Source organism: Mustela nigripes, chromosome 14 (assembly GCF_022355385.1).
Source record: "Mustela nigripes isolate SB6536 chromosome 14, MUSNIG.SB6536, whole genome shotgun sequence".
Classification (NCBI taxonomy): domain Eukaryota; kingdom Metazoa; phylum Chordata; class Mammalia; order Carnivora; family Mustelidae; genus Mustela; species Mustela nigripes.
The window spans coordinates 105,626,700-105,652,224 of NC_081570.1; the positions used below are offsets into that span (position 1 = coordinate 105,626,700).

The 25,525-nt window shown below is 40.5% G+C and overlaps 1 protein-coding gene across 7 annotated transcripts in view; it reads left to right on the top strand.

Moving 5' to 3' along the window:
* RPRD2 (regulation of nuclear pre-mRNA domain containing 2) overlaps nucleotides 1-24,907 on the top strand; it is a 101,434-nt gene extending 76,527 nt beyond the window's left edge. For 3 of the 7 annotated variants that reach the window (XM_059376034.1, XM_059376030.1, XM_059376031.1), the window contains 4 exons: nucleotides 9,245-9,527; nucleotides 10,897-11,157; nucleotides 14,115-14,315; nucleotides 18,209-24,907. In XM_059376034.1, coding sequence (XP_059232017.1) covers nucleotides 9,245-9,527; nucleotides 10,897-11,157; nucleotides 14,115-14,315; nucleotides 18,209-20,988 — 3,525 coding nt within the window. In that variant the 3' untranslated portion in view covers nucleotides 20,989-24,907. The remainder of the gene's footprint in view (nucleotides 1-9,244; nucleotides 9,528-10,896; nucleotides 11,158-14,114; nucleotides 14,316-18,208) is intronic. The other 4 variants (XM_059376032.1, XM_059376033.1, XM_059376035.1 and 1 more) reach the window with 2 other exon arrangements.
* Nucleotides 24,908-25,525: the final 618 nt, after the last annotated feature.

Consider the following 25,525-nt stretch of genomic DNA (forward strand, 5'->3'; position numbering starts at 1 on the left):
GCAGGGCTTGATCCCAGGACCCTGAGATCATGACCTGAGCCGAAGGCAGCAGCTTAACCCACCGAGCCACCCAGGCGCCCATATTGTTCCTTCTTGATTTATCCTATTTAAAAAATATCTACTAACTTCTTGGTATGACATATGAGGATTTAACTTACACTCCACTCCCTTTCTCCTTCTTCCAAAGCATTATTTAACTGTTTTAAATCTGTTGATCATCTTCATACATGGTAGTACTGTATTCAATATTTTTTGACCACTAACTCTAGACTCTTCACTATGTAGAATGAGGTTATTAATATCCCTCTCCTTTCCCATTAGTTCTCATTTATCCCTTCAGTTTCCCATCTTCAGTAAACTGTACTTTCACTTTGTCAAGGTGGAGAATATTTATATTCTACTCTGTAATCAATTAAATGTTACTTCCTTGCTCTAAAAGTTGAAAGTTAATAAACAAAGATTATAGTAAAGCTCTGTAAACATTGTTCACCATGTGATCCTAGTAGGTATGGTAATATTAGAGACTTTTTGTTTTTTTCCTAAAATTTTTTTGGATTGTTTGCTTTCTCATAGCCTTTTTTTTTTTTTTTTTTTTTAACTTTGTAAATTCTCTATCATGTCGAATATCTGAAATCACATTTTCCCCAGAAACCTCCCTAGCTGAACTTTCAATCTCCTGCTCCAGTTTGAAATGTCTGGATCTCATTCTAGGACTACCTTTTACTGGTACTCTGAATTGAGCACTCTGTTTTACAGATTTCTTTATCTTCTTTTTTTGGTTTTCTCTCATGTTTTGGTGGAATATATCCTTGGTTAATTTCCAAAAATAGGGGGCTTATGAGAGGTGAATTTTCTGAGTCCTTAGATCTCAAAATATCTTTATACTGTTTTCACATTTACTTTCATAGTTTGTCTTGTTGAAAATCATTTTCCCTTACAGCTTAAAAGGCAATACTTCTTGTCTTTAGTGTTTTTGAGATGAAGTCTTTGCAAGATCATTTGTAGGAACTTTTTTTTTTCTGCCTGGGAGCCTTTATAGACTTCATCCATAATGTCCTGTAATTTTTACAATGATGTATCAACAGATGAGGTTTTATTTTTCATTCCTTATGGGTTACTTGGAGGGCTCTTTCAGTCTAAAGATTGGTGTTCTTCAGTTGTGGAATAATTTCTTTCTCTCGTATTTTCTCCTATTTTCTCAATCTTGATCTTTTTGTTCTGCTTTCTGAAAGATCTTGAGTTTTTTTTCCTCTCTAGTTTTCTTGGTCTTTCTCTTATGAAAAGGCTTTCATCAAAAATCAGTTGGTATCTCTGTCCATTCATATTTAGGAATGAGGTATGAAAAAATTGAGACATTCCTGGTACGTAGATAGGGATTATTTACTCTCGGGTTTGGTAAAGTCTGTGTAGGTGAGGAACTGGCTGTTCAGGGCAGGAGGAGTGCTAAGTGTTAGAAGGCTGGAGTCTTTTCCAAAATATTTTAACTTTTTAGAGAAGTCATATTTTTTTGCCCAAGGAATAGTACCTTAGCTACCAAGTATGGAGATTGCAAGGCAGGTGGTGTTGAGTGTTTGCTAGTCACACTTTTAATTAATTATATTGATTTTAAACCCTCTACTCACTCTTCTACCCTTCTGTAGTCATCATGCCCTAGATTAAAACTGCTCAGGGATTCTGCAAGTCAGATCAGCGATCAACTCCTTTCCAAGATACTTCTCCCCTTCTGCATAGCCCTAACCTCATTTTTTTCCCCACTGCCTTATCCCTTTTTTTTTTTTTTTAAAGATTTTATTTATTTATTTGACAGAGAGAGATCACAAGTAGGCAGAGAGGCAGGCAGAGAGAGAGAGAGGAGGAAGCAGGCTCTGCTGAGCAGAGAGCCCAATGCGGAACTCGATCCCAGGACCCTGAGACCATGACCTGAGCGGAAGGCAGCGGCTTAACCCACTGAGCCACCCAGGGGCCCTGCCTTATCCCTTCTTTAGTACTCTTTTATTCTTTTTTTGTCTTCTAAATTTTGTAGAAATGTTTTTTCCAGGTATACTTCTGGTTAATTGTTTATACCTTTGTTTGTTTGTTGTTGTTGTTAACTATTCACTTTATAGGAGTCCCTGGAGGGAGAGACAGTGAATAGGAGTGGTCGGCTCACCATTTTGACCCAAAGGACCATTTAATAATTTTTTTATACTGACCTGTGATCTTATGTAAGAAATCATTTAGTCTACTTTAGAGGATCTTCAACAAATGGCTGGGAGAGGTTTATTCAGCAAGCATTTGTTGAGTACACATAATTGAAGTTCCATATGACGCGTGCTATAATAGAGGATGCTATGTGAATGGATTGAATAGGTGCTTTAGTTAATTTTGGAGTGGGGATGGAAGAGAAAAATCTCTCAAAGGACCTAAACTCTGAAATTGCAGTAATTAGCTAAATGAAAAGCCCATATTCTCTGAAGAGCATAGTTGAAAGCATGCAAACATGAGTATGGCAAAATTGGTGGACCTGAAAATAATTTCTCATTGCTGGGCATGTATGTGGAAGGTGGTAAATAGAACTGGAGTGTTACTTAGGAACAAGGAGCTGGAAGGTGTGTGTTCGCTAGAATTGGTCTTGGAATTTTACCCTGAAAGCAGTGGGAAGCAGTTGTAGGATTTTAATTTTGCTAATGATATGATCAGGTTTGCATTTTAGAATCAGGGGAACAGGATGGAGAATGGGTGGGTGGCTTAGTCAGCTAAGGGTCCGCTTTCAGCCCAGGTATGATCCCAGGGTCCTAGGATTAAGTCCTGTATCAGGCTTCCTGCTCATTGGGGAGCCTGGTTCTCCCTCTCCCTCTGCCTGGGACTCTCTCCTCCTGCTTGTGTGCTCACTCGCTCTCTGTCTCTCTGTGTCAAATAACTAAATAAAATTAAAAAAAATTTTTTTTTCTTTTATTACCTAAAAAGTGTCAATCTGTCTGGCTTCCCTTATAATGAGAAGTTAACTGTGCCTAGATGTATTCTTTGTAGTTACCCTGCTTGGGGGCTCACTGAGCATTTTGGATCTATGGTCTGGTATCTTTAATTAATTTTGGGAAATATTTACCATTATCTTTTAAAATATTTCTTCTCTTCCTCTCTCTCTTCTCCTTTGAGGATTTTAGTTACATATCCCATGTGGTCTTAGATTTCTGCTGTTTTATTCATTCTTTTTTCCCTTTGGACTAATTTTTGGCTAATTTATACTTACTAATCTTCAAGTTCAAATAATTCTTTCTTCTGCTGAGCTGGTGTGCTTGTAGTTACACAACAATGTGTCTAATCTTCTTCATATCTGGTTTGGGGTTTGTAGAACTTTTTGAATCAATGATGTATTAGTTTACTGGGGCTGCTGTAACAAAGTTTCTCAGACTGGGTGGTTTAAACATTAATTTGTTGTCTCCCTCATAATTCTAGAAGTCAGAAGTCTGAGATCAAATTGATAGCATGGTTGACTTTTTTAAAGATTTTATTTATTTGAGAAAGAGAGAGAGGACATGCATGAGTTGGGGGAGGGGCAGAGGGAGAGAGACAAGCAGATTTCCTGCTGAGCTAGGAGCTCAATGTGGGGCTCAGTCCCAGGACCTCAAGACTATGACTGAGCTGAAGTCAGGTAACTAACTGACTGAGCCTCCCAGGCATCCCTGCATGCTTTATTCTTTCTGAGGGTTGTGAGGGAAGGTTCTGTTTCTTGCTTCATAGTTTGACTTGTGGTGGCCATTTTCAATATCTCCACATTGTCTTTTCTCTGTGTGTGTCTGTGTCCAGATTTCCCCTTTCTCTAAGGATACCAGTCATTTTGGCCCTAATGACCTCATTTTAACTTGATTACCTCTGTAAAACCTTGTCACATTCTGAGGTATATAGGGTTAGGACTTGGACCTATGACTCTGCAGGGTCACACCCATAACAAATTGCTTGATGTTTTTCACAAATTTTGGAAATTTTTCAACTGTTACCTGTTTGGGTTTTATTTCTTTTCCATTCTCTCTCCTCTCCTGGAACTCTATAAAATCTATCAGATCTCATCACTAAGTTCCTTTTTATGTTCCTTTTTGTATTTTCCATCCTTTTTTCTCTCAGTGCTTCCTTCTAGATATTTTCTATTAACCATTCTTCTAATTCATTAATTCTCTCTTCTGCTGAACCTTATCTGTTGTTAAACCCACCAATTTAATTTGCTTATTTTTCAGTTCTAGAATCACTATTTGATTTTTTTTCCCCCTCCCTTCCCCTGATTTCTTTTTACAAAGAATTTGATTTTCTGGTAAAAAAGTCTGTTGATCTTTTTTCTTCATCTTTTCCTGTCTTTCAGCTTTTCATTCTTTTTAAAATTTTGACACAATCTTAAACACCCTAAGTACATTATGAAGACATTTTTTTTTCCTGAATCATTTGAAAATAAATTGGTGATGTCCTATCACCCCCAAATATTTTCATATGTGTTTTTCTGCCAGACTATTATATTCTCCTTCACAACCATAAAGTATAGCCATTTAATAAAAAAATAATTCATACATTTATGTACTATTATTATATATAATACTTAAACCCTATTCCGATTGACCAGTTTCTATAGTAGAAGATTCTGTCTGGAATAACAGGTTTCATTTATTGCATTTCTCTTGATTTTCCTTGGATCTAAAACAATTCCTCAGTCTTTTCCTTGATTTTCATGTTTTAAATATGTTTAAAGATTATAAGTCAAAATATTTTGTTCAGTGTCCCCCAGTTTGGATTTATGTGATGATTTTTGTGATCAGATTTAGGTTATGTGTCTTTAGTAAGGTTATCACAGAATTGATTGTATTCTTCTCTTTCCATTTTTTCATTTATCACACAAGTTTGATGTCTTCCACTACCTGTTCTGTTCCTTTTGATATCTTATAGATGTAGTATCTTCCAGCCTTGCCCATTGAAAAGTTTTCACTTGGTAATTACTATGGATTGAATTGTGTATCCCAAAAAGATGTTGGAGTCCTAGTTCCTGGTACACATGAATGTGGCCTTACTTGGAAATAGGGTCTTTGCAGATGTAATCAGATTAAGCTGAGGTCATTAGGGTGAGTCTTATACAATATAACTTATGTCATTATAAGAAGAGGGAAATTTGGATACAGACAGACACAGGGAGAACATCATGTGACAACCAAAACAGATATTTTATTGATATGGCTACAAGCCAAGGAACACAAAGGGTTGAGGGCTACCACCAAAGTGAGGAAAAGGCAAAGAAGGATAGCCCTGCTGACACCTTGATTTTAGACTTCTAGCCACCACAATTAGGAGATAATACATTTCTGTTGTTTTAAGCCTCCCAAGTTGTGGTACTTTATTACCACAACCCTAAGAAGGTAATAGAGTAATTAGTAAGTGTTTTGCGGGGAGGTTTTTTGAAACATTGTGAATAACTTATTTATCATAAAACTTTCAATTTATTCATTTATTTAAATAAATAAGTATGGACCCATAGAGTCTTTTTATTCTATGTTTTAATTAATTACTACCAGTAATTATTGTGATGCTCAAATTTTCCCAGATTTGGCAAGTGGGATTTCTTTTAGGCTGCTTTCTGTGTTCTTTTACAAATCCCTATGATTTTCGGAGCATTTTGTTACTTCTGGAATAAGGTGTTCCATCTCATCTTGCACTGTTCTGCCTGGCCCTTGAGTCAGTCATTTCTCCAAGTAGCTTGAGTTCCTTTTAGTGAAAAATCATTTAGAAACCATCCGAATGGGACACTTGGGTGGCTAAGTCAATTAAATGTCTGCCTTCGGCTCAGGTCATGATCTCAGGGTCCTGGGATAAAGCCCCACACCAGGCTCCCTGCTCAGTGGGAAGCCCTGCTTCTCCTTCTGCCTCTTCCCCATTTGTGCTCTCTCTTGCTGTCTCTCTCTCTCTATCAAAGAAATAAAGTTTTAAAAAGAAAAAAAAGAAACCATCTGAGTATTAGGTATACTCATTGATGTCGGGATATCACAGCTGCTAAACCATATCAGTGTACAGAGCTAGGAAATAGATGTATGTTTACATACTTATCCGGTCTGTACACACACATACATCTATATTAATTTCTTTTTTTTTTAAGATTTTATTTATTTGTTTTATTTATTTATTTATCATGACCTGAGTCGAAGGCAGAGGCTTAACCCATTGAACCCCTCAAGCGCCCCATATTAATTTCTTTATCTGTCTGTATGTTCTCTCCAATCCTAATCCAACACCACAGTATTCATTCTAGTTTTCTCCGTTTTCCTGTTTGTAATTGCTTTTTTTTACAGTGCAAAACCTTGTCCCCCTTATTTTCAGTGCAGTCACTTACTTGATCAGTCCCTGTGTGGAGGGGAACCTGGGTGGATCAGTCGGTTAAGCATCTGCCTTCCGCTCAGGTCATGATCTCAGGGTTCTGGGATCAAGCCCTGCATTGGGCTCCCTCCTCAGTAGGGAGTGTGCTTCTCCCTCTCCCTCCATCTCTCCCCTCTGCTCATGCTCCCATACTCTCTCTCTCTCTCTCTCAAATAAATAAATAAAATATTAAAAAAAAAAAAAAAGATCCTCTGTGTAGGCAGATAACCATCACATCCATCCTTCCTTACCCACCTCTGGGCTTTCTCGTATCTCACTTCAGCATCCCATGCAATGCCTTCCTCATATTTTCCTCAACCCATTTTGGCTCTGTCATCTTACTCTAGGCTACCAAGTCTTTATTTTTAGCTTCATCTAATGGATATTATACCAAAGTGTTTGTGAAGGGATTTTTCTCTATTTTCTTGAACATGTGAAACATAACTGTTTGGGTTTTGTCAGATAATTCCAATACTGGCTTCACTTGTTATAAGTCTGTTTCTAACAAATTTTTTTTTTAAGATTCTATTTATTTATTTGACAGAGAGAGAGATCACAAGTAGGCAGGGAGGCAGGCAAAGAGAGAGAGGGGAAGCAGGCTCCCCACTGAGCAGAGAGCCCGATGCGGAGCTCGATCCCAGGACCCTGAGATCATGACCTGAGCTGAAAACAGAGGCTTAACCCATTGAGCCACCCAGGTGCCCCTATAAGTCTGTTTCTAATGTCTTTTTTCTTTTAGGTCAGTTGGTCCTATTTCTTGGCATGCTGGCTAATTTTTGTACTGTCAACATTGTGTATGAAAGTGTTTATAGAGTCTCTGGATGATTTCTCTTCTTACAGACAGAATAAACCCTTTTCCTTGCTAGGGTTTGCAGATATTTTGAGAGCTGATAAATATGTTAATCAGAGGTTAAACTGAACTGACTTGGGCTGAATTGCTGTTTGGGCATGACTCTGTCTCTCTCTGGTTCTTCCCAGCTTCCAGGGCATAGAGCTTTCCCCCTGAGAGGCTGGAGTGATCTCTAGGGCCCTCTTCCCCCTGAATGATTTGAAGTCTAATCCTTGTCTCCTTAACACCTAAGCCTGTGTTAAACTACTCTTTTCAGAAGCTTCCTGCTTGGCTTCTTAATTCCCTCTTCTTCAGAATTCAGGAAATATCTTGAAGAGCTAAAATAACATGTGGCTGAGCCTATTTCACCAGAATCTTGGCCTTTCGAATCTCTAATTCAGAATGTCTAATCCAACAAGACTGTTAAAAAGCTGTGCTTTTTGTGTAGTAGTGGCCCTCTGCCTTGTCCTTTTACCTGAATTATCAAATTCTTACTTGGCTCTCCCAAGTCAGCAGAATCCTGAGAAAAAAGGCAACTGCAGAATGTCAGCTTAGCTTTCTTTCCTTATGGTTTCCCCCTGGTGTAGGACTTGCCTCTTAAGTTTCGGTTGCCTCAGCACTCCTACCACACTGAAACGTGTGCATGAGTGCGTGTGTGTTCAAGTATGTATGTGTATATATCTGGGTTTCCTAGTTGTTCTTGGTGGGAGCATTGTTCTACTGCAAGCTACTCAGGTATATCCAGAAGGAAAAGCTCAACTCTAGTATATTCTTTTCTGTCCCATTCCTTTTTTAAAGTGTTTCTTGTTTGACCACCCAAACACCCAAAATGATTTAGCAATCTAATGATCCAAGACTCTTAACCAAAAGAAAAAAAACATACCGTTTTAAGGCATGAACATTAAGATCAGATCAATAGGATTTAAGCTGAGTGATGAAGGCTAGCATCAGCAATGGCATGTCATATTGATTATGTGTACCCTTGATGTGACATGATGATAATAGTGCTTTACATCCATGGTCTTCCTCCCAAACACCTTTAACCCCAGTCTGATCATGAGAAAAACATCAGGCAAATCTCAGATTTGAGGGACAGTCTATAAAATACCTGACTGGTACCATCAAAGTCATGAAAAACAAGGAAAATCTAACCACCTCACAAATAAAGAGGGGCCTAAGAAGACATGACTGTTAAATGTACTGTGGTTGGGGTGCTTGGGTGGCTCAGTGTGTTAAAGCCTCTGCCTTTGGCTTGGGTAATGACCCCGGGGTCCTGGAATCAGCCCCACATCAGGCTCTCTGCTCAGCAGGGAGCCTGCTTCCCTTCCTCTCTCTCTCTGCCTGCCTCTCTGCCTACTTGTGATCTCTGCCTATCAAATAGATAAATAAAATCTTTTTTAAAATAAATAAATAAATAAATGTACTGTGGTTTTTCCCACATGGGATCCTGGAATAAAAAAAGGACATTAGATAAAAACTGAAGAAGTCTGCCTTAAGTATGTGGACTTCGGTTAATAATAATTATCAAAATTTGCCATTAATTGTGACAAATGTATCATACTAATGTTTGATGTTAATAAAAGGGATAATTGGGAACTCTGTATAATCTTCACAGTAATTTTTTATACCTAAAACTGTTCTAAAATCAAGTTTATTTCTTAAAGAAATCCATACTATTTGACTTCATATGCTAAACTTTATTTATGGATTTCGTTTTTGTCTGTCTTCTTAGTCATTGTCATATCTCCAGTACCTAGAAGATTGACCAGCACATTTAAGCCCTCAGTAAATATTGGGTCAGTTAGATTGGTAGAAGAGAGCAAAAGAGGATTAAGTACAGATAACTTGGGCAACTGCATGGATGGTAATATTCATTTAGGGAGTATAAAAAGCAGAGATTGGAAATTGTTCCAGGCTTGATGGGTGATTTTTTTATTGTTGTTGTCTTGTACCAGGGACGTATTTAATAATAATGAGGGAATCTTGTCAAAGTCAAAATGGTAACATCTTGTTCCTTTTCTCAGAGGAATAACTCTTCTTTTCCTCTTTTAGGCATATAAAACCTTCGCTAATCGAGTGAACAATTTAAAGAAAAAGCTGGATCAATTGAAGTCAACCCTTCCTGATCCTGAAGAATCACCAGTCCCTTCCCCAAGCATGGATGCTCCTTCTCCAACTGGTTCTGAGTCTCCTTTTCAGGGAATGGGAGGTGAGGAATCCCAATCACCAGCCATGGAGAGTGAGAAATCTGCCACACCTGAGCCTGTGACAGATAATCGTGATGTAGAAGACATGGAACTCTCAGATGTGGAAGATGATGGGTCAAAAATCATTGGTATGTCTTTATGGGGTTAATAGGCAACTTATTCCTTACGTATTTTGCTTTCCCACCAATGAATCTATCACAGGCTGGTATTAAAAGATAGCTTAATCCTTATAAGATTAGAACAGCAATGTATTATTATCCTGGTTCAGGATTTGGTAAGCCATATGGGCTAAGAATCATCCCTTAAGATTTGGTCCATTCAGTGAGGTAGCCACTAGCTACATGTGACTATTGAGCATTTGAAATGCGGCTTTTCCAACTTGAGAAGTGCTCTACTTAAAAAATACACAATGGATTCTAGAAACTTAATACCCACAAAACATAAAAATATCTCAGTTATTTTTGTATTTATAACATATTGAAATAAAAATATTTGGGAAATAGTGAGATAAAATACATAATTTTATCCGTTTCTACTTTTTTGAATGTGGCCACTAGAAAATTTAAATTTATGCATGTGGCTTAAGTTGCATTTCTGTTGAACAGCGCTGTTCTAGAGGGAGGGGCACTTACACTGGAGTACCTTACATCTGTCACTCTTGACTTTCAAGATTCCAAAGCCACACTTTGTTAACTATGCTTTCAAAATTAACTTGGCAGCCCCTGGCTGGCTCAGTGGGTAGAACATGTGGCTCTTGATCTCAGAGTCGGGAGTTTGTGTCCCACATTGGGTGTAGAAATTACATACAAATATAAATACATACATACACATGTACATACACAAATACACAAATTTAACCTGGATCAATGCATTGTTTCTGTGACACCCCCAGCTTTTAGAATTATTCTTCTTAGGCAGTTGGCCTTCTGTTGAATTTAATGCATTCTTCATACATATATGAAGTATATAGTACATAGCCTTTAAAGTATTAGAAGGAATATATTGTAAAGCCCATTTATTGCAGTTTCATGTTAGTGTCTACAGTTGTATCCACCAGTTAGGCCAATTTTAGGAAGTCAAAGAAAAAATACAGGAAAGTATGTACAAAGTTTCTATGTCTTAGAAAGCTTTCAGGTTAATGGAAAGGAAAAGACAGGGATAATTCATAACCATAAATATCATGACTGAAAGAACATAAATATGTACCAAATAATGAAATTATCCCAGAAATGTACAAATTTAATACACAAATACTAAAAAAAATGCAAAGAAATCTTTGAAAAGACAAAAAATGAATTTGGGAAATTTATTTTAAGCAGGCATTGAAGGTCAGAAGGAACATAAAGAGTACGACTTGCTTAAAAATCATAAAGTGAATGATTTTTCTCTAAAGCTTAGTGCTTTATACCCCCAGATCAGGAACTATTAGGACATGTTTCATACCGGAAGCAGAGTGTGGAAAGCAGTAATGCAGTATCACCTCTTTTCTTTAAACAGTAGAGGACAGGAAGGAAAAGCCTGTGGAGAAGTCAACTGTATCTACTTCTATGTCCACAAAGCCAACAGAAAGTACCTCAAAGGCCTCTTCCTGTACCCCAGTGCCTGTTACCATAACAGCAACCCCACCTCTTCCAAAGCCTGTGAATACTTCTCTTCTGTCCCCTTCTCCAACATTGGCTTTGCCAAACCTGGCTAATGTGGATCTGGCAAAGATCAGTTCTATCCTTAGCAGCCTAACATCAGTCATGAAGAATACTGGTAAGTAAGCCCTATAAGAGAATAAAAAGCTTATTTTCGTCTTTCTAATTGAGCCATCAGTCTGGTTTTTTGTTTTTTGTTTTTTTTCTTAAATTAAAAGTAATTTTTTCCTTAAGATTTTATTTATTCATTTGACAGAGAGAGAGAGAGAGCACAAGCAGGGGCAGCAGCAGGCAGAGGGAGCAGCAGGCAGAGGAAGAGGGAGAAGCATGTTCCCCACTGAGGAGGGAGCCCGATTCGGGGCTTGATCCCAGAACCCTGGTATCACGACCTGAGCGAAAGGCAGACACTTAATGACTGAGCCACCCAGGTGCCCCTAAAAGTAAATCTTTTAAATCAAAAAAACAAAAACAACAACAACAACAACAAAAAACAGTACATGGTCATTATAGAAAAATTAGAAAATAAGAGAATAAAATAAGTATCTCCAGTCCTGCCACCCCAAAGGACACCACTTGTGTCTAACCTTAATATGTGTGTATTTGTGTGTTTGAGAGAATGTTTTGGTAGATTAAATATTTATAATAATTTTTCTTTCAGTAATTGAAGGATATTTATACTTTGCTATATGTATAAAGGATTGATTTATCTAAGCCTTTATTGCTAGGCATCTGGTATATTTCCAGTTTTTCACTATTATAAAGAACAATGAACAACTTTTTTTTTTTTTTTAAAGATTTTATTTATTTTATTTGACAGACAGAGATCACAAGTAGGCAGAGAGGCAGGCAGAGAGAGAGGGAGGAGGAAGCAGGCTCCCTGCTGAGCAGAGAGCCCGATGCGGGGCTCGATCCCAGGACCCTGAGATCATGACCTGAGCTGAAGGCAGAGGCTTTAACCCACTGAGCCACCCAGGTGCCCCGAACAATGAACAACTTTGATGCTAAACTGGATGCACAGCCCTTCCAAAATGATTGAGTATATAGGGCTTTTTTTTTTCTCTTCATGGAAATTTAATGAAAATATACAAAAGTAGAGCATCTGCATGTATTCACCACTCATCCTCAACAGTAGAAACACATGGCCAGTCTTGTTTCTGCTGTGTCTTACCCAATCTTGATTGTTTTGAAGAAAATCCCAATTATTTAATTTCTTTATAAAAACTTAAATATATTTTTCTAAAAGATAAAACCAGGGGCACCTGGGTGGCTCAGTGGGTTAAGCCGCTGCCTTCGGCTTGGGTCATGATCTCAGGGTCCTGGGATCGAGTCCCGCATCGGGCTCTCTGCTCAGTGGGGAGCCTGCTTCCCTCTCTCTCTCTCTGCCTGCCTCTCCGTCTACTTGTAATTTCTGTCAAATAAATAAATAAAATCTTAAAAAAAAAAAAAAGATAAAACCAAATAAAATAAATATGTAGGTTTTTAGTCTTTTCATGTTAAAACTAAAATGATTACCAAAATGTACTACTTGATGTACCAAGCACATGAAAGTTCCCATTGTTCCTCAACCTGTACAACACTATTTTGTCTTATTTTAATACATTGTCAAATTCAGCCTTAAAAAGTCATTTTCAGGCCCTTTTTTAAGGGTCACCTGAGAGGGTCAGTTGTTAAGCACCTGCCTTTGGTTCAGGTCATGATTCCAGGATCCTGGGATTGAGCCCCACATTGGGCTCCTTGCTCCGCAGGAAGTCTCCTTCTCCCTCTCCCATTCGCCTTGCTTGTCAGTAGAGCATGCATCTCTCTTTCTCTTTTTTTAATGTGTAATCTCTATACCCAGTGTGGGGCTCAAACCCACAACCCTGAGATCAAGAGTTATATGCTCCACAGACCCAGCCAGCCAGGTGTCCCAAACATGCAGCTCTTTTTTTTTTTTTTAAGACTTTCATTTATTTATTTGTCAGAGAAAGAGAGCACAAACAGCTGGAGGGGCCTGCAGAGGGAGAAGCAGGCTCCCTTATGGGCAAGGAGGTGGGACTCAATCCCAGCACCCTGGAATCTTGACCTGAGCTGAAGGCAGATGCTTAACTGACTGAGCCACCCAGACGTCCCATCATGCAACTCTTGATCTCACGGTTGTGAGTTCAAGCCCCATATTGGGTGTAGAGATTACTTGAAAAAAACAAACAAAAAGGCACCTGGTTGACTCAGTTGAGCATCTGACTCTTGATTTGGATCAGGTCAGGATCTCCGGGTTGTAAGATAGGGCCCCATGTTGGGCTCCCTGCTGGGTGTGAAGCCTGTTTAAGATTCTCTCCACCTCCCTCTGCCTCTCTTGCCCCCAACTCTCTCCCCACCCCCCCAAAAAAGTTACTTGTTTTAGTTTACATCTCTTTAATTAAGATATGGTTAAAACCTTTTCATTTCTTTATCATTTAGTTTTCCTTGTGAAATAGCTGTTCATATTTTTGGTCATTCAAAGATTATTTTCTTTTTATATACTTTTTTCTTATACATTAAAAACTAACCTGGTGTTTTAAAATATAAAGATGTAGGGGCTCCTGGCTGTCTCAGTCCCTGGAGGGTGCAGCTCTTGATTTTGTGGTCATGAGTTCAAGCCCCATGTTGAGTGTGGAGCCTATTTAAAAATATGTATATATTTAAAGATGTAAGGGAAGTTGCTTATATAATCTCCTTTTAAAAACAATGTATTAATCACATAGAGTTATGCAGTGGCCGGGTTACACAGTTGTAGTGGCTCTGATCATAATCAGCCATTAATACTTACTTAGCACCTACAGGACTCTGAGGTATAGGTTCCATTTGGCAGGGAAAAACAAGAAAGAGGTTCCCAAAAATCTCTTTCTACTGCTTTTAAAACTGACAAATATATATGAAAAAAACTTAATACTTATTTACTTTAGATTTTAATCTAATTTTCAGTTTTTCCTTTGTACAAGCCATGATATATCCTATTTGTGGATCTGTCACAGAAGCATTCCTGATTGAGTGGGAAGGATCATGAATTTAATGATTATTTTGAATTGCATTTTCTTGAGTTATACTTTCTGCCACCAGGGGTCAGTCCTGCATCAAGACCTTCTCCAGGAACTCCTACAAGTCCCAGCAACCTCGGCAGTGGCCTGAAAACACCTGCACCTGCCCCAACAACATCTCACAATCCTCTGGCAAATATCCTCTCAAAGGTGGAGATCACCCCAGAGAGCATTCTGTCTGCTCTTTCCAAAACCCAGACACAGTCAGCCCCAGCACTGCAAGGTAAACCAACATATGCCAGAGGGACTTGAATTGTGAGTGTTTGCCTCTGGCCTGATCTTGGATTCCATTTCTGAAGAATTCAAAGCCATGGAATGTATAGAACAGTTATTTAGTATCTTCTTTATATGTATCATCTATAAGCTGCCATTCATAGAGTGAGGTGATGTGATCTGCTTAAGGTCGCACATTTATCTGTTCAGTGATGAACTGAAACTAAAAGCCAGTTGTTTTTTTTTTAACTGGAATCCTGTGTTCTTCCATCTACACCATGACCCCCCCAACCCTCAGGGCCTGCATTCCAGCTTTTATAGTATATATTGAGGTTTACATTTTTAGTGTTAACCGAAGCTAAAGATCGTGAGAAAGGTCAATCTACTGTCGAAAATCTTACAAGACGGGGCGCCTGGGGAGTGCAGTCTGTTAAGTGTCTGACTCTTGGTTTTGGCTCAGGTTGTGATCCTGGGGCTGTGAGATCAAGCCCTGAATCAAACTCTGCAGTTAATGTAGTGTCTATTTAAGACACACTCTGCCTTCTCCTTATCTCCTTCTCTCTTTCTTTCTCAAATAAATAAATCCTTAAAAAAAAAATCTGAGGGCACCTGGGTGGCTTAGTCAGTTAAGTGTCTGCCTTCAGCTCAGGGCATGATCCCAGGGTTCTGGGATGGAGCCCCGCATCAGGCTCTCTGCTCAGCAGGGAGTCTGTTGCTCCCTTTCCCTCTGCTTCCGCCTTCCACTCCCCCTGCTCATGCACGCTCTGTCTCCATCTCTCTCTCTCTCTCTCAAAAATATTAAATAAAATCTTTAAAAAAAATCTTATGAGTTTTTGTTTTTATGTCCTAATGTATTAGAGAGGACTCTATATATACGTATAGCACATCTTTTTTGGGTTTGCCTACCTATAATCTCTACCTTATTTGAACCTCTCTGTTCGGCTCTGCTAGTTACCTATTCTATGTCTAAAACTGTCTGCTTCTAACATTTTTTCATAAAGCTCACCTGTTCTCTCTTCTCAGACCCTCCATATACCAGCACAATCTTTATTTGGCACCTAAGTATAATTATGCAATGAATTACAAATACTAGAGCAGTATCTTCAATACAGCAATTTAACTGCGGTTCTCACTCAGCAGCCTCCAGGGGACATTTGCCAATGTCTGAGCACGTTTTTGTTTGTCAGAACTGGGGTAGGGGTGGGAGTGTCACTGCATCTAGTGGGCAGAGGCCAGAGATGCTGTTACACATCCTGCAATGCAGACCACAGCCCCCACGACAGAGACTAATCAGCCCTAAATGCTGGTAGTGCTAAGGTTGAGAAACCCTGCTTTATATGAATAGAGACCAGAACAGATTTCTATTAATTTTATTTCCTAAACTTTTCTGTGAGTGGATCAGCCAAGGACTAGATTATAGTGAACTTTGCCTTTCAATAAGATATAGTAGATTTTTGTTACACAGACTTAAATGCTATTAAATAGTAACCTACAGGGCACCTGGGTGGCTCAGTTGGTTAAGCGACTGCCTTCAGCTCAGGTCATGATCCCAGGGTCCCGAGATCGAGTCCCGAATCGGGCTCCCTGCTCCATGGGGGGTCTGCTCCCTCTGACCCCCCCCTTCATGCTTTCTCTCACTGACTCTCAAATAAATAAAATCTTAAAAAAAAAAAAAAAAAGTAACCCACAGTTAACATATATTGGCACCAGCAATAAAGGATTAATGATCTACTACAGCATATCTAATAGTAAGGATTTTAGAGATAATTAGTTTGAGGGATCAGCATGGTTATGCTTTCTACCTTCTAGGCCCTCTTCTGTCACCATCCTGCAGTTCTAGTAAAAATGTTGAATCACTTGTTTTTATTAGCCTCTTATATAGATGGGTATAATAATAATTACAGCTTTTTCTTTCAGTTGATTATTGTACCATGTCTTGTGGACTTTCTTATCAGGCAAAATTTGAGCAGAGCTAAGTGTGCTCTGACAGAATGCTTTTCTGGAGAACCCAGAAAACAACCTTTGTGGAGTAGTTCATCACCTTTCATTTCCTTTGGAGAGTAGAATTCTTGATTTTTAAAAGACTATAAAAGGATTGTCTTATTAGAGTCTCTGATTGTGTCACCACAACTATTATTGACAAGTTTTCAACACAAAAGAACAACTTCAGTGGGCAGAAGGGCCATAGAGGATAGCCTGTTAAGATTGAAGAAAAGTAATATTTAGCGGCTTAGTAGTAGGAGACCATCTCACCAGTTACCAGAAATCTGAGTAGTGTCATTTCATCCCACAGTATCTAAAAGATATGCTGAAATATCTTTTAAAATGCATATGATGTCATATATCACATTCTAGTGCTTGAGGATTTTTGTATGAACAGTGGCTACTAAGAGTTAAATCAGACTGTTAGTGGGGTAAGTTAAAGAGCCAGAGAACTTTTTGGAAATGAAACATGGAACTTATTTTTCAGGAGGATAATTGAAATAAACGATATGTATTATTCAGATGTTAGTGAATATTGGATAACAAAAATCATGCACTTTACTATATAGAAACTGTTGGCAGTTAAAAATGTTCCAAGGATGGGGGGTGTCTGGATGGTGTAGTCTGTTAAGCATCCTCCTCTTTGTATCTGCAAGGTTGGTGGTCTCAAGGTCATGATCTCAGGATTGTGAGATCAAGCCCCACGCCAGCCTCCACGCTCAGTGCACAGCCTGCTTAAATTTCTGTCTCCCTCTCCCTGACTTACTCTCTAAAATAAATAAATCAATCTTTTTAAAAAAATGTTCTAAGGATGGAGTGATCTCAGAATTCTTCAGAGTTTAAGTCTCTTAGTAAATACTGGATTAAAATTGAAATTTTGAAGAAACATTTAATTAAAGTATCCTCTGAAATACTGTTTTCTTTCACCCTATCATGAAAGAACAGTTTTCGTGTGTGACTAAAAGCTATAAACTTGGGTGAAGTATGCACAAAAAGTTTTCGTTTATAACTACAAATTGGGTAAATTCTCCAAAATATCATCGAACTTATAGGACTCTATTTATCTCTTTGTCAAGTATTTTTCTAAAAAAATTTCTACAGGAGAGGTTTGCTTTGTTGGACTTCAGCCTTTGCCCCAAAGAATTCTTTCTCAGAGCTTCTGAGATTTTGTCTGTCAGTGAGTAGGTTTGAATCTCATCAATGTCAGCCTGGGTCGATGAGTAATTCTTGAATTTTCCAAGCTATAAGGTGGTCCAGCTTTGTAATTCTTTGTGGTATGTGTATGTGTGTTTGTATGTTTACTACTGCTACATTTTACAACCAAAAATGATATCTAAAAGCATTGTTTCCCCAAAGCCTAGCAAGAGATGCTTGGAAAAAAGTGACCCTATTGAAATAAATTTGAACAATGTGCATATACTGTCTCTCTCTTGAGAATAACACCGTATATTAACTTATTAGAAACAGTTGTGGAGGCTAGAAAGGAAGAGTTGGACAGAAAGTCTGTTTGCATTTAGAGAAATAGTACCACAAATCCAATGTTAAGAAATACTGGCTTAAAGTGTTATTTTAAGGATAATTTTGCCTCCTTTCTTCTCCTGCTTTGTCTTGTTTAAACTGTGAATGATTCTGACACCAAAATCTCCCCTTTCCTGTTGCCTTTTATTGTGCTATGTTGGACTTGTTTGATGACTGCAGTAGAAACATTTCAGTAATTTGCTTTCTTTATATTGAGAACTAGGTCCAATATTTTCTATGACATTTAGCCATTGCTTGTTTGGTCTGGATTCTCTTTGGCCTCATATTATAATGTCTATCTTGTTCCCACTGGAATGAATGAGAATATCCGATTAGCGACATTGTTTTTATTGTAAGGTAGGCAGTCGTTCTTTTTAATTCCTCTAATCTCTGTTTCTACAGGCCTGTCATCTTTACTTCAGAGTGTTACTGGGAACCCAGTCCCAGCCAGTGAAGCCGCATCCCAGAGCACTTCAGCTTCCCCTGCCAACACCACAGTCTCTAGCATAAAAGGAAGAAATCTGCCCTCCAATACCCAATCCTTTATTCCCAAAAGCTTCAGCTATTCTCCTAATTCATCAACTTCTGAAGTCTCTTCAACATCAGCCAGCAAGGCCTCAATTGGGCAAAGCCCAGGGCTCCCAAGCACTACTTTTAAGCTACCATCCAACTCTGTTGGGTTTACAGGAACCCACACTACTAACCCCGCCGCCCCACCTACTGAAGTTGCCATGTGCCAATCTTCAGAGATCCCCAAGCCAAAGCTGGAGTCCGAGTCCACCTCTCCAAGCCTGGAAATGAAGATCCACAACTTCTTAAAAGGTAATCCTGGTTTCAGTGGCTTAAACTTAAACATCCCAATCTTGAGCAGCTTGGGGTCCAGTGCCCCAGCAGAAAGCCACCCCTCAGACTTCCAGCGTGGCCCTACTAGCACGTCAATCGACAACATTGACGGAACCCCTGTGCGGGATGAAAGGAGTGGGACGCCCACCCAGGATGAGATGATGGACAAGCCCACATCCAGCAGTGTAGACACTATGTCCCTGCTTTCTAAGATCATTAGCCCTGGTTCCTCAACACCCAGCAGTACAAGATCACCACCCCCTGGGAGAGAGGAAAGCTACCCCCGGGAACTCTCCAATTCTGTACCTACATATCGACCTTTTGGCCTGGGCAGTGAATCACCCTATAAGCAGCCTTCTGATGGAATGGAGAGACCATCTTCCCTGATGGACTCTTCACAGGAAAAGTTCTATCCAGATACTTCTTTCCAGGAAGATGAGGATTACCGAGATTTTGAGTACTCAGGGCCTCCACCCTCTGCCATGATGAACCTAGAGAAGAAGCCAGCCAAGTCTATCCTGAAGTCAAGCAAGCTTTCTGATACCACCGAATACCAGCCAATCCTCTCCAATTATAGCCACAGGGCCCAAGAATTTGGGGTAAAGTCTGCCTTCCCTCCATCTGTAAGGGCCCTCCTGGACTCTAGTGAGAATTGTGACCGTCTCTCCTCTTCCCCTGGGCTATTTGGTGCCTTCAGCATAAGAGGGAGTGAACCAGGGTCTGACCGGTCACCATCACCGAGTAAGAATGATTCATTTTTCACCCCTGACTCCAACCACAATAGCTTGTCTCAGTCTACAACCACTGGGCATCTCGGTTTGCCACAGAAGCAGTACCCAGACCCCCCTCACCCAGTCCCACATCGTTCCCTTTTCTCTCCGCAGAATACCCTTGCCGCTCCCACGGGCCACCCACCCACACCAGGCGTGGAGAAAGTTCTGGCCCCCACCATTTCCACCACGTCGACGATTGAGTTTAAGAATATGCTTAAAAACGCCTCCCGAAAACCCTCAGACGATAAGCATTTTGGCCAGGCACCCAACAAGGGTACTTCAAGTGATGGTGTTGTCGGTCTCTCAAACCTCGCCCAGCCCAGCTTGACAGCCACTGAGCAGCAGCAACAAGAAGAGCACTACCGCATAGAAACCCGAGTCTCCTCCTCCTGCTTAGACTTGCCCGATAGCACCGAAGAGAAGGGGGCCCCTATAGAAACCTTGGGTTATCATAATGCATCCAATAGGAGGATGTCAGGGGAGCCAATACAGACCGTAGAGTCCGTCCGAGTTCCTGGGAAGGGAAATAGAGGACATGGGCGTGAGGCTTCAAGGGTGGGTTGGTTTGATCTGAGCACCTCAGGCAGCTCCTTTGACAATGGCCCCTCAAGTGCCTCTGAGTTGGCATCCCTTGGGGGCGGGGGCAGCGGAGGCCTCACTGGCTTTAAAGCGGCACCATACAAGGAACGGGCACCCCAATTTCAGGAAAGTGTCGGCAGCTTCCGTTCCAACAGTTTCAACTCAACATTTGAGCATCATCTCCCCCCGTCCCCCTTGGAACATGGGGCACCCTTCCAGAGAGAGCCAGTGGGGCCGTCATCTGCCCCACCTGCCCCTCCTAAGGATCATGGTGGTATCTTCTCTCGAGATGCATCCACTCATCTACCCTCTGTGGATCTTTCGAACCCCTTCACAAAGGAGGCGGCCCTGGCCCACGCCGCCCCACCCCCTCCTCCTGGAGAGCACAGTGGAGTTCCTTTCCCCACCCCACCCCCTCCTCCACCCCCTGGGGAGCATAGCAGCAGTGGTGGGAGTGGTGTTCCCTTTTCCACTCCACCTCCTCCTCCACCCCCTGTTGACCACTCTGGGGTTGTACCCTTCCCAGCCCCACCACTGGCAGAGCACGGAGTGGCAGGAGCTGTGGCAGTATTTCCTAAGGACCATAGTTCCCTCCTTCAAGGGACCCTGGCTGAGCATTTTGGGGTGCTCCCAGGACCCAGGGACCATGGGGGCCCCACCCAACGGGACCTCAACGGCCCTGGCCTTAGCCGTGTACGAGAGAGCCTCAGCCTACCCTCCCATTCTCTGGAGCACCTGGGCCCAGCCCATGGAGGAGGAGGTGGGGGAGGCAGCAACAGCAGCAGTGGCCCCCACTTGGGTCCCTCACACAGAGACGCCATCAACCGGAGTGGTATGATTTTGCGGAATCCCCGGCCAGACTTTCGGCCTAGGGAACCTTTTCTCAGCAGAGACCCGTTCCACAGTCTAAAGAGACCCAGGCCGCCTTTTGCTAGGGGCCCTCCGTTCTTTGCACCAAAACGCCCATTCTTCCCTCCCAGGTACTGATGGAAACCAAGGGAAAAAGCATTTTGAACAGTCTAGAGAGCATTGGAAGTAGGAGTTCGGTTTATTGTTCTTTTTATGTTTTCCTTCCTTTGATTTAAATTTTTTTAATGAAAAGGGCCTCCCTTCCAAATTTAAAAGTCATACATGCTTACATGTCACTATTCCATCCAGTCCTCCTTCCCACTGCACTTAACTGACCTTCCCCAAGCTACTTGTATTTTTAAGGGGGCAGGGGGTGGGAGGGAGAGGAGGGAGCAAAGAAACACAACCAAAGCCACTTCACTTGGCTGGGGGTTTGAAGGGTGGGAAGGAAAAAACAGATCTTATTTTACCCCATTTATTGAAGAGTATTATTACATTTGAAATAAAACTTCCATCAGTACAGAGAATAACATGTGCAATGTTGGGATGTTATTTTGGGTTTGGCTTATCACATAGTCAATAGAAGGATTCCTATCCCCTCTCTCTCCCATTAACTAACTACTGGGACCAGCGTGGCTCCCTTTCCTGAATGCTCTGTGCACTGCTGACGAGCCCAAAAGATGTTGCGAGCGAAGATAGGTGGGAGACCACGGACCCGTCAAGTTGGTTTTGTTTTTAAAGACATACTGAAGTTGGGTTCTTTACCTTTCTCCTAAAATCTTAATTAAAGAAAATCAGCCTCTTCTAAAGGACTATCCGTCATTAACTTGGAGGAGATACAGATCTCATTCTACCCTAGTAAAAATTATTCCTCTTTATCCTTGGAATGAAAGGGTACTGGATATAATCTCCAGGTTAAAATAAGGTGTAACTCCACTAAAGAGAGAAAGGAACCACCAGTAGTTCAATGTGACCTGCACATCCCTCCTCATAAACAAGAATGGGAGACTTTTTGAGGTAGTTTGATACGTCTTGCACCAACTCTTGCTTCCTGCTTTTCTTTCTTGATTGACTTTTTCTCCCTCGGTTTTCACTTCTGCTTTGGCCGGAAAGAAAGTCATTATTACAGGTGACAATTGATAAAAAGATGCAATTAAAATATTATCCCTCAATTTTTTTAATGTAAAAGGTAGATGTTTTTACCATGGCACCTCCCTAACGTAAGTGATATTTGTTGGTGGTTTTTAACAAAGGTTAACTACTGAGGAAAGGGAACTATTGGGCTGTATCCTTCTTTCCTCCTTGCCCTACAACTTGTATTTACGTCTGTTCTTGGTATTTCGGAGGGGGTTCAGTCGTATCTTTCAGTGCTTTACACCTCTTTAGGTGTGTCTTAGTGACAAGTGGGTATCACTATACATATCTTTTCAGAGAACAAGGGGGAGCTGAGAAATCCAAATTGACCCCATTCTACAGCTAGCAGCCTGTCACATTTCAAGGCTCAAGCCTTATCCTCACCTTCCACTCCCAATAGGAAATAATGTTTCTGCCCTTAGTCATTTTACACGAGAAGGGTGTGCTTTCCTTCTCCCCAAACTGAAAGGCTTCTTTGTAGTTCTACAACTAGTACTGGGAAAAAAGACAATCAGTATGCTTTGAGTGTTTATAACTTTATATTTAGGAACACTGAAAAGCAAAGATTGCTTTACTATTATTTTGTGTTCTTTAGTGTCTTGCCCCAAGGTATACACACTGGTGATCTCCAGCTGGATAGGTAAAACAGTATGTGGTGGGGTTTTGATTTTGTTCTGTTTTGTTTTTAAAAGGAATCCTAGCAAGTTTCATACTTTTTTTTCAAGTGAGCATAGAACTAACTAGCAAGTACGGGGATTGTTTTGGATTCCTCTACTGAAATATTAAAGATGGGGGAGAGTGGACAACCTAGTGACAGAAGATAATCCTTTGTGTCAGAATAAACTTGCTTTTCAGGTAAAGAGCAGCTTAAACCAGTTGTGCGTCATAGTTGGGGAGGTTGTGTGTAATTTATTCCACATTATTTATTTGGGCTTGCCATGTGTTCTGTGGTTAGGAGGCTGCAAGTCCTTCATCTTCCTGATGCGTTTCTGATCTTAAGTCAACTCTTCTGTCTTTGACCCTCTCGAGCCTCTCTACCCTGAAGCTCTCCTCACAAAAATGCATGATACCATGATCTTGTGTGTGGGATGGGGTATATAGTGTAGCAAAGCAAAGAAACAATATAGTTACCTTGAGTCCTGAGACATTTGTTTAGGGAAAAGAGTGATCAAGAGTAAAGTTGGGGGAGGGAGAGTTCTAATTGATTCAAAACTGAAACTTTTTTTTCAGAAATTAAGTGGGATTTTTTCACTCTAGAATAAAAGTATGTGAATTCTTTCTGCTGCTCTTGTTTAAGCTGAAAGTAGTGTTTACCTGAAAAGGCTCTCTGACCATTTGATGTCAGGAAAGTGGCTTCCTGAATGTTGGGGCAGGGTAATTGTCCTCAAAAGCATGATGACTAACACATGAAAGGAAGACCTTATTGTACAGTTTAAAAGATGGACTTTTAAGGGTTGGGTTTGTTTGTTTGTTTGTTTGTTTTTGTTGTTTTTGCAGGGTGTTTTGCTTTTTAAGCTACAAAATCCTCATTGAGTTTGTTTCAGGCTGGAACTGAGGATTTGTATGACTGTCAGCTGTTAAGGGAGTCTGTCTACAGCAGTAAATGAAGATGACAATGTATATATGTGATATAATGAAACAAAAAAGACAATTCTGGTATTCATAACATGAAACAAAGGGGTTTTATCCTTTCTGTGTCTGTGATTTAAAACTCCGTGCCCATGCTCTGACTTTTGTATTTCAACCTGAGTTTAAAAATACAATAAACAAAAATTTTTTAAAAGAAAGCATAATATAGTGTGTCTTGGCAAGGACATGGTTTATAAGAAACAATGTGCAAAGTTGTTACTAAGGTCCTTGGTGCTCACTGTAAAATCACAGACAGAGAATGGGGGGCGGGGGTCATGAATACACTGGTACCACTTAAAACTCAGTATCAGAAATCAAGTCCTTAAATATTGTATAAGAGTTTACTCTTCAGTCAGCTTAGATGTGAGTCTTCTCCCTGCTCCCTCCTGCCCTCCCAAAAGATGAGCATAAATACAATTTGGTTTGATGCCAGGGTAGGTAAAATGATCAGAGAGTAGGACTTTTATCCTTTACAATCCCAGGAATACGATATTTGTTATCTCTATGGTACAGCTAACCTATCTAGATAATGTGAATATGCTAAACTTTCTAATTGCAGAATATTCACTATCAATCCTGAAGTTACCAGTTCATGCAGAATTAAGCTTCAGCTGTTAATTATTTTGAAGCCGCTGTAAATTACTGCTTTTTCCCCTTTTTTCCTCCCCCACCCCTTTTTTTGAATGGGCGGGGGTGCCTGCTAAGATTAAAATTAGATATGTTGGATGATAATCTCAACGTGTTCAGTGTGGAAAACAAGTACATGCTTTAGAGGCAATAACAATGAAATCCTTTTGAAATGTGTATTAATATCATTTAATAAAATAACTAGTTCTGAAGGTTTGACATTTTTCTTTGAGATTTGGGGCTTTGACCAAGGGCTCCTGACTCTGTGGTGAGCGCAACTAAGAGGGAACTTCTCCAGGAGCTGAAACTGCTGCATTGTGGAGCAGGCCTATGGTTGGAAAATCTAAATTTTCTCCAGCAAAGACCCTTCTATGTGACTGTCCAGGGCTGAAGGTGAAACCAACGACAGGATCAGAAAGGAAGCTTGGATATATCTCTGAAGATCGCATTGTATTGGCTTTTGGTCTAAGTGCAAGGGGGATCGAGGGGACCGTGTGTGCACCTGCACATTTCTGAGCCACACAGACACCACAGACCACCTGTCATGTCCCTTTCTTGTGACCACTTACACTTGCCTCTCTTCCAACCATTCCTTTTTTTTTTTTTTAATCTTTGTCCCCGATAGTATGTTTTTGTTTTTCCAGTTTAATAAAATATGGTTTCCTTTGTTGTGTGGTTGACTTTCCCCCTATCACCCTGATCTTATGCAGGTGTCCCATTTGACTAGAGCATTCAGTGTCCCTGAAAGCAGTATGAGCCTCAGATCTCCATGGCCTTGTGGGTTTTCTGTTTGATCTTTTGTGTAATTCAGTTTTGAAAAGGGTTGATGGGTGGGATGAAGTCAAGATGTTTGAGGAGTGGCTGGTAATGAAGTGGGATATATTGTATGAATAATTATTTGTCTTGTGTCTTCAAAATGTGCAATTTTAAGTGAAGAATGCATTTTTAAAGCAAGCATAGAGAGGCACCTGGGTGACTCTGTCGGTTAAGTGTCCAACTCTTGATTTTGGCTCAGGTCATCATCTCAGGGTTGTGAGATTGAACCCCACATTGGGGTCCACACTGGGTGTGGCACCTGCCTAAGATCCTTTGCCCCCCTACCAGAAAAGATTTAAAGCAAGCATCCAGTTGGCAGGGGCGATGGTGGCAGGGTTCCTTCTAGTCAATTCTTTGCCCACATCTACCCTTATTGCTGCATGTTGGCAATCAATCTATCCTACATAAGCCACACTTAACCCGCCTCTCTTGCCCCATCCCTTTTTCATACCCCAGTGAAGCTTAGTAA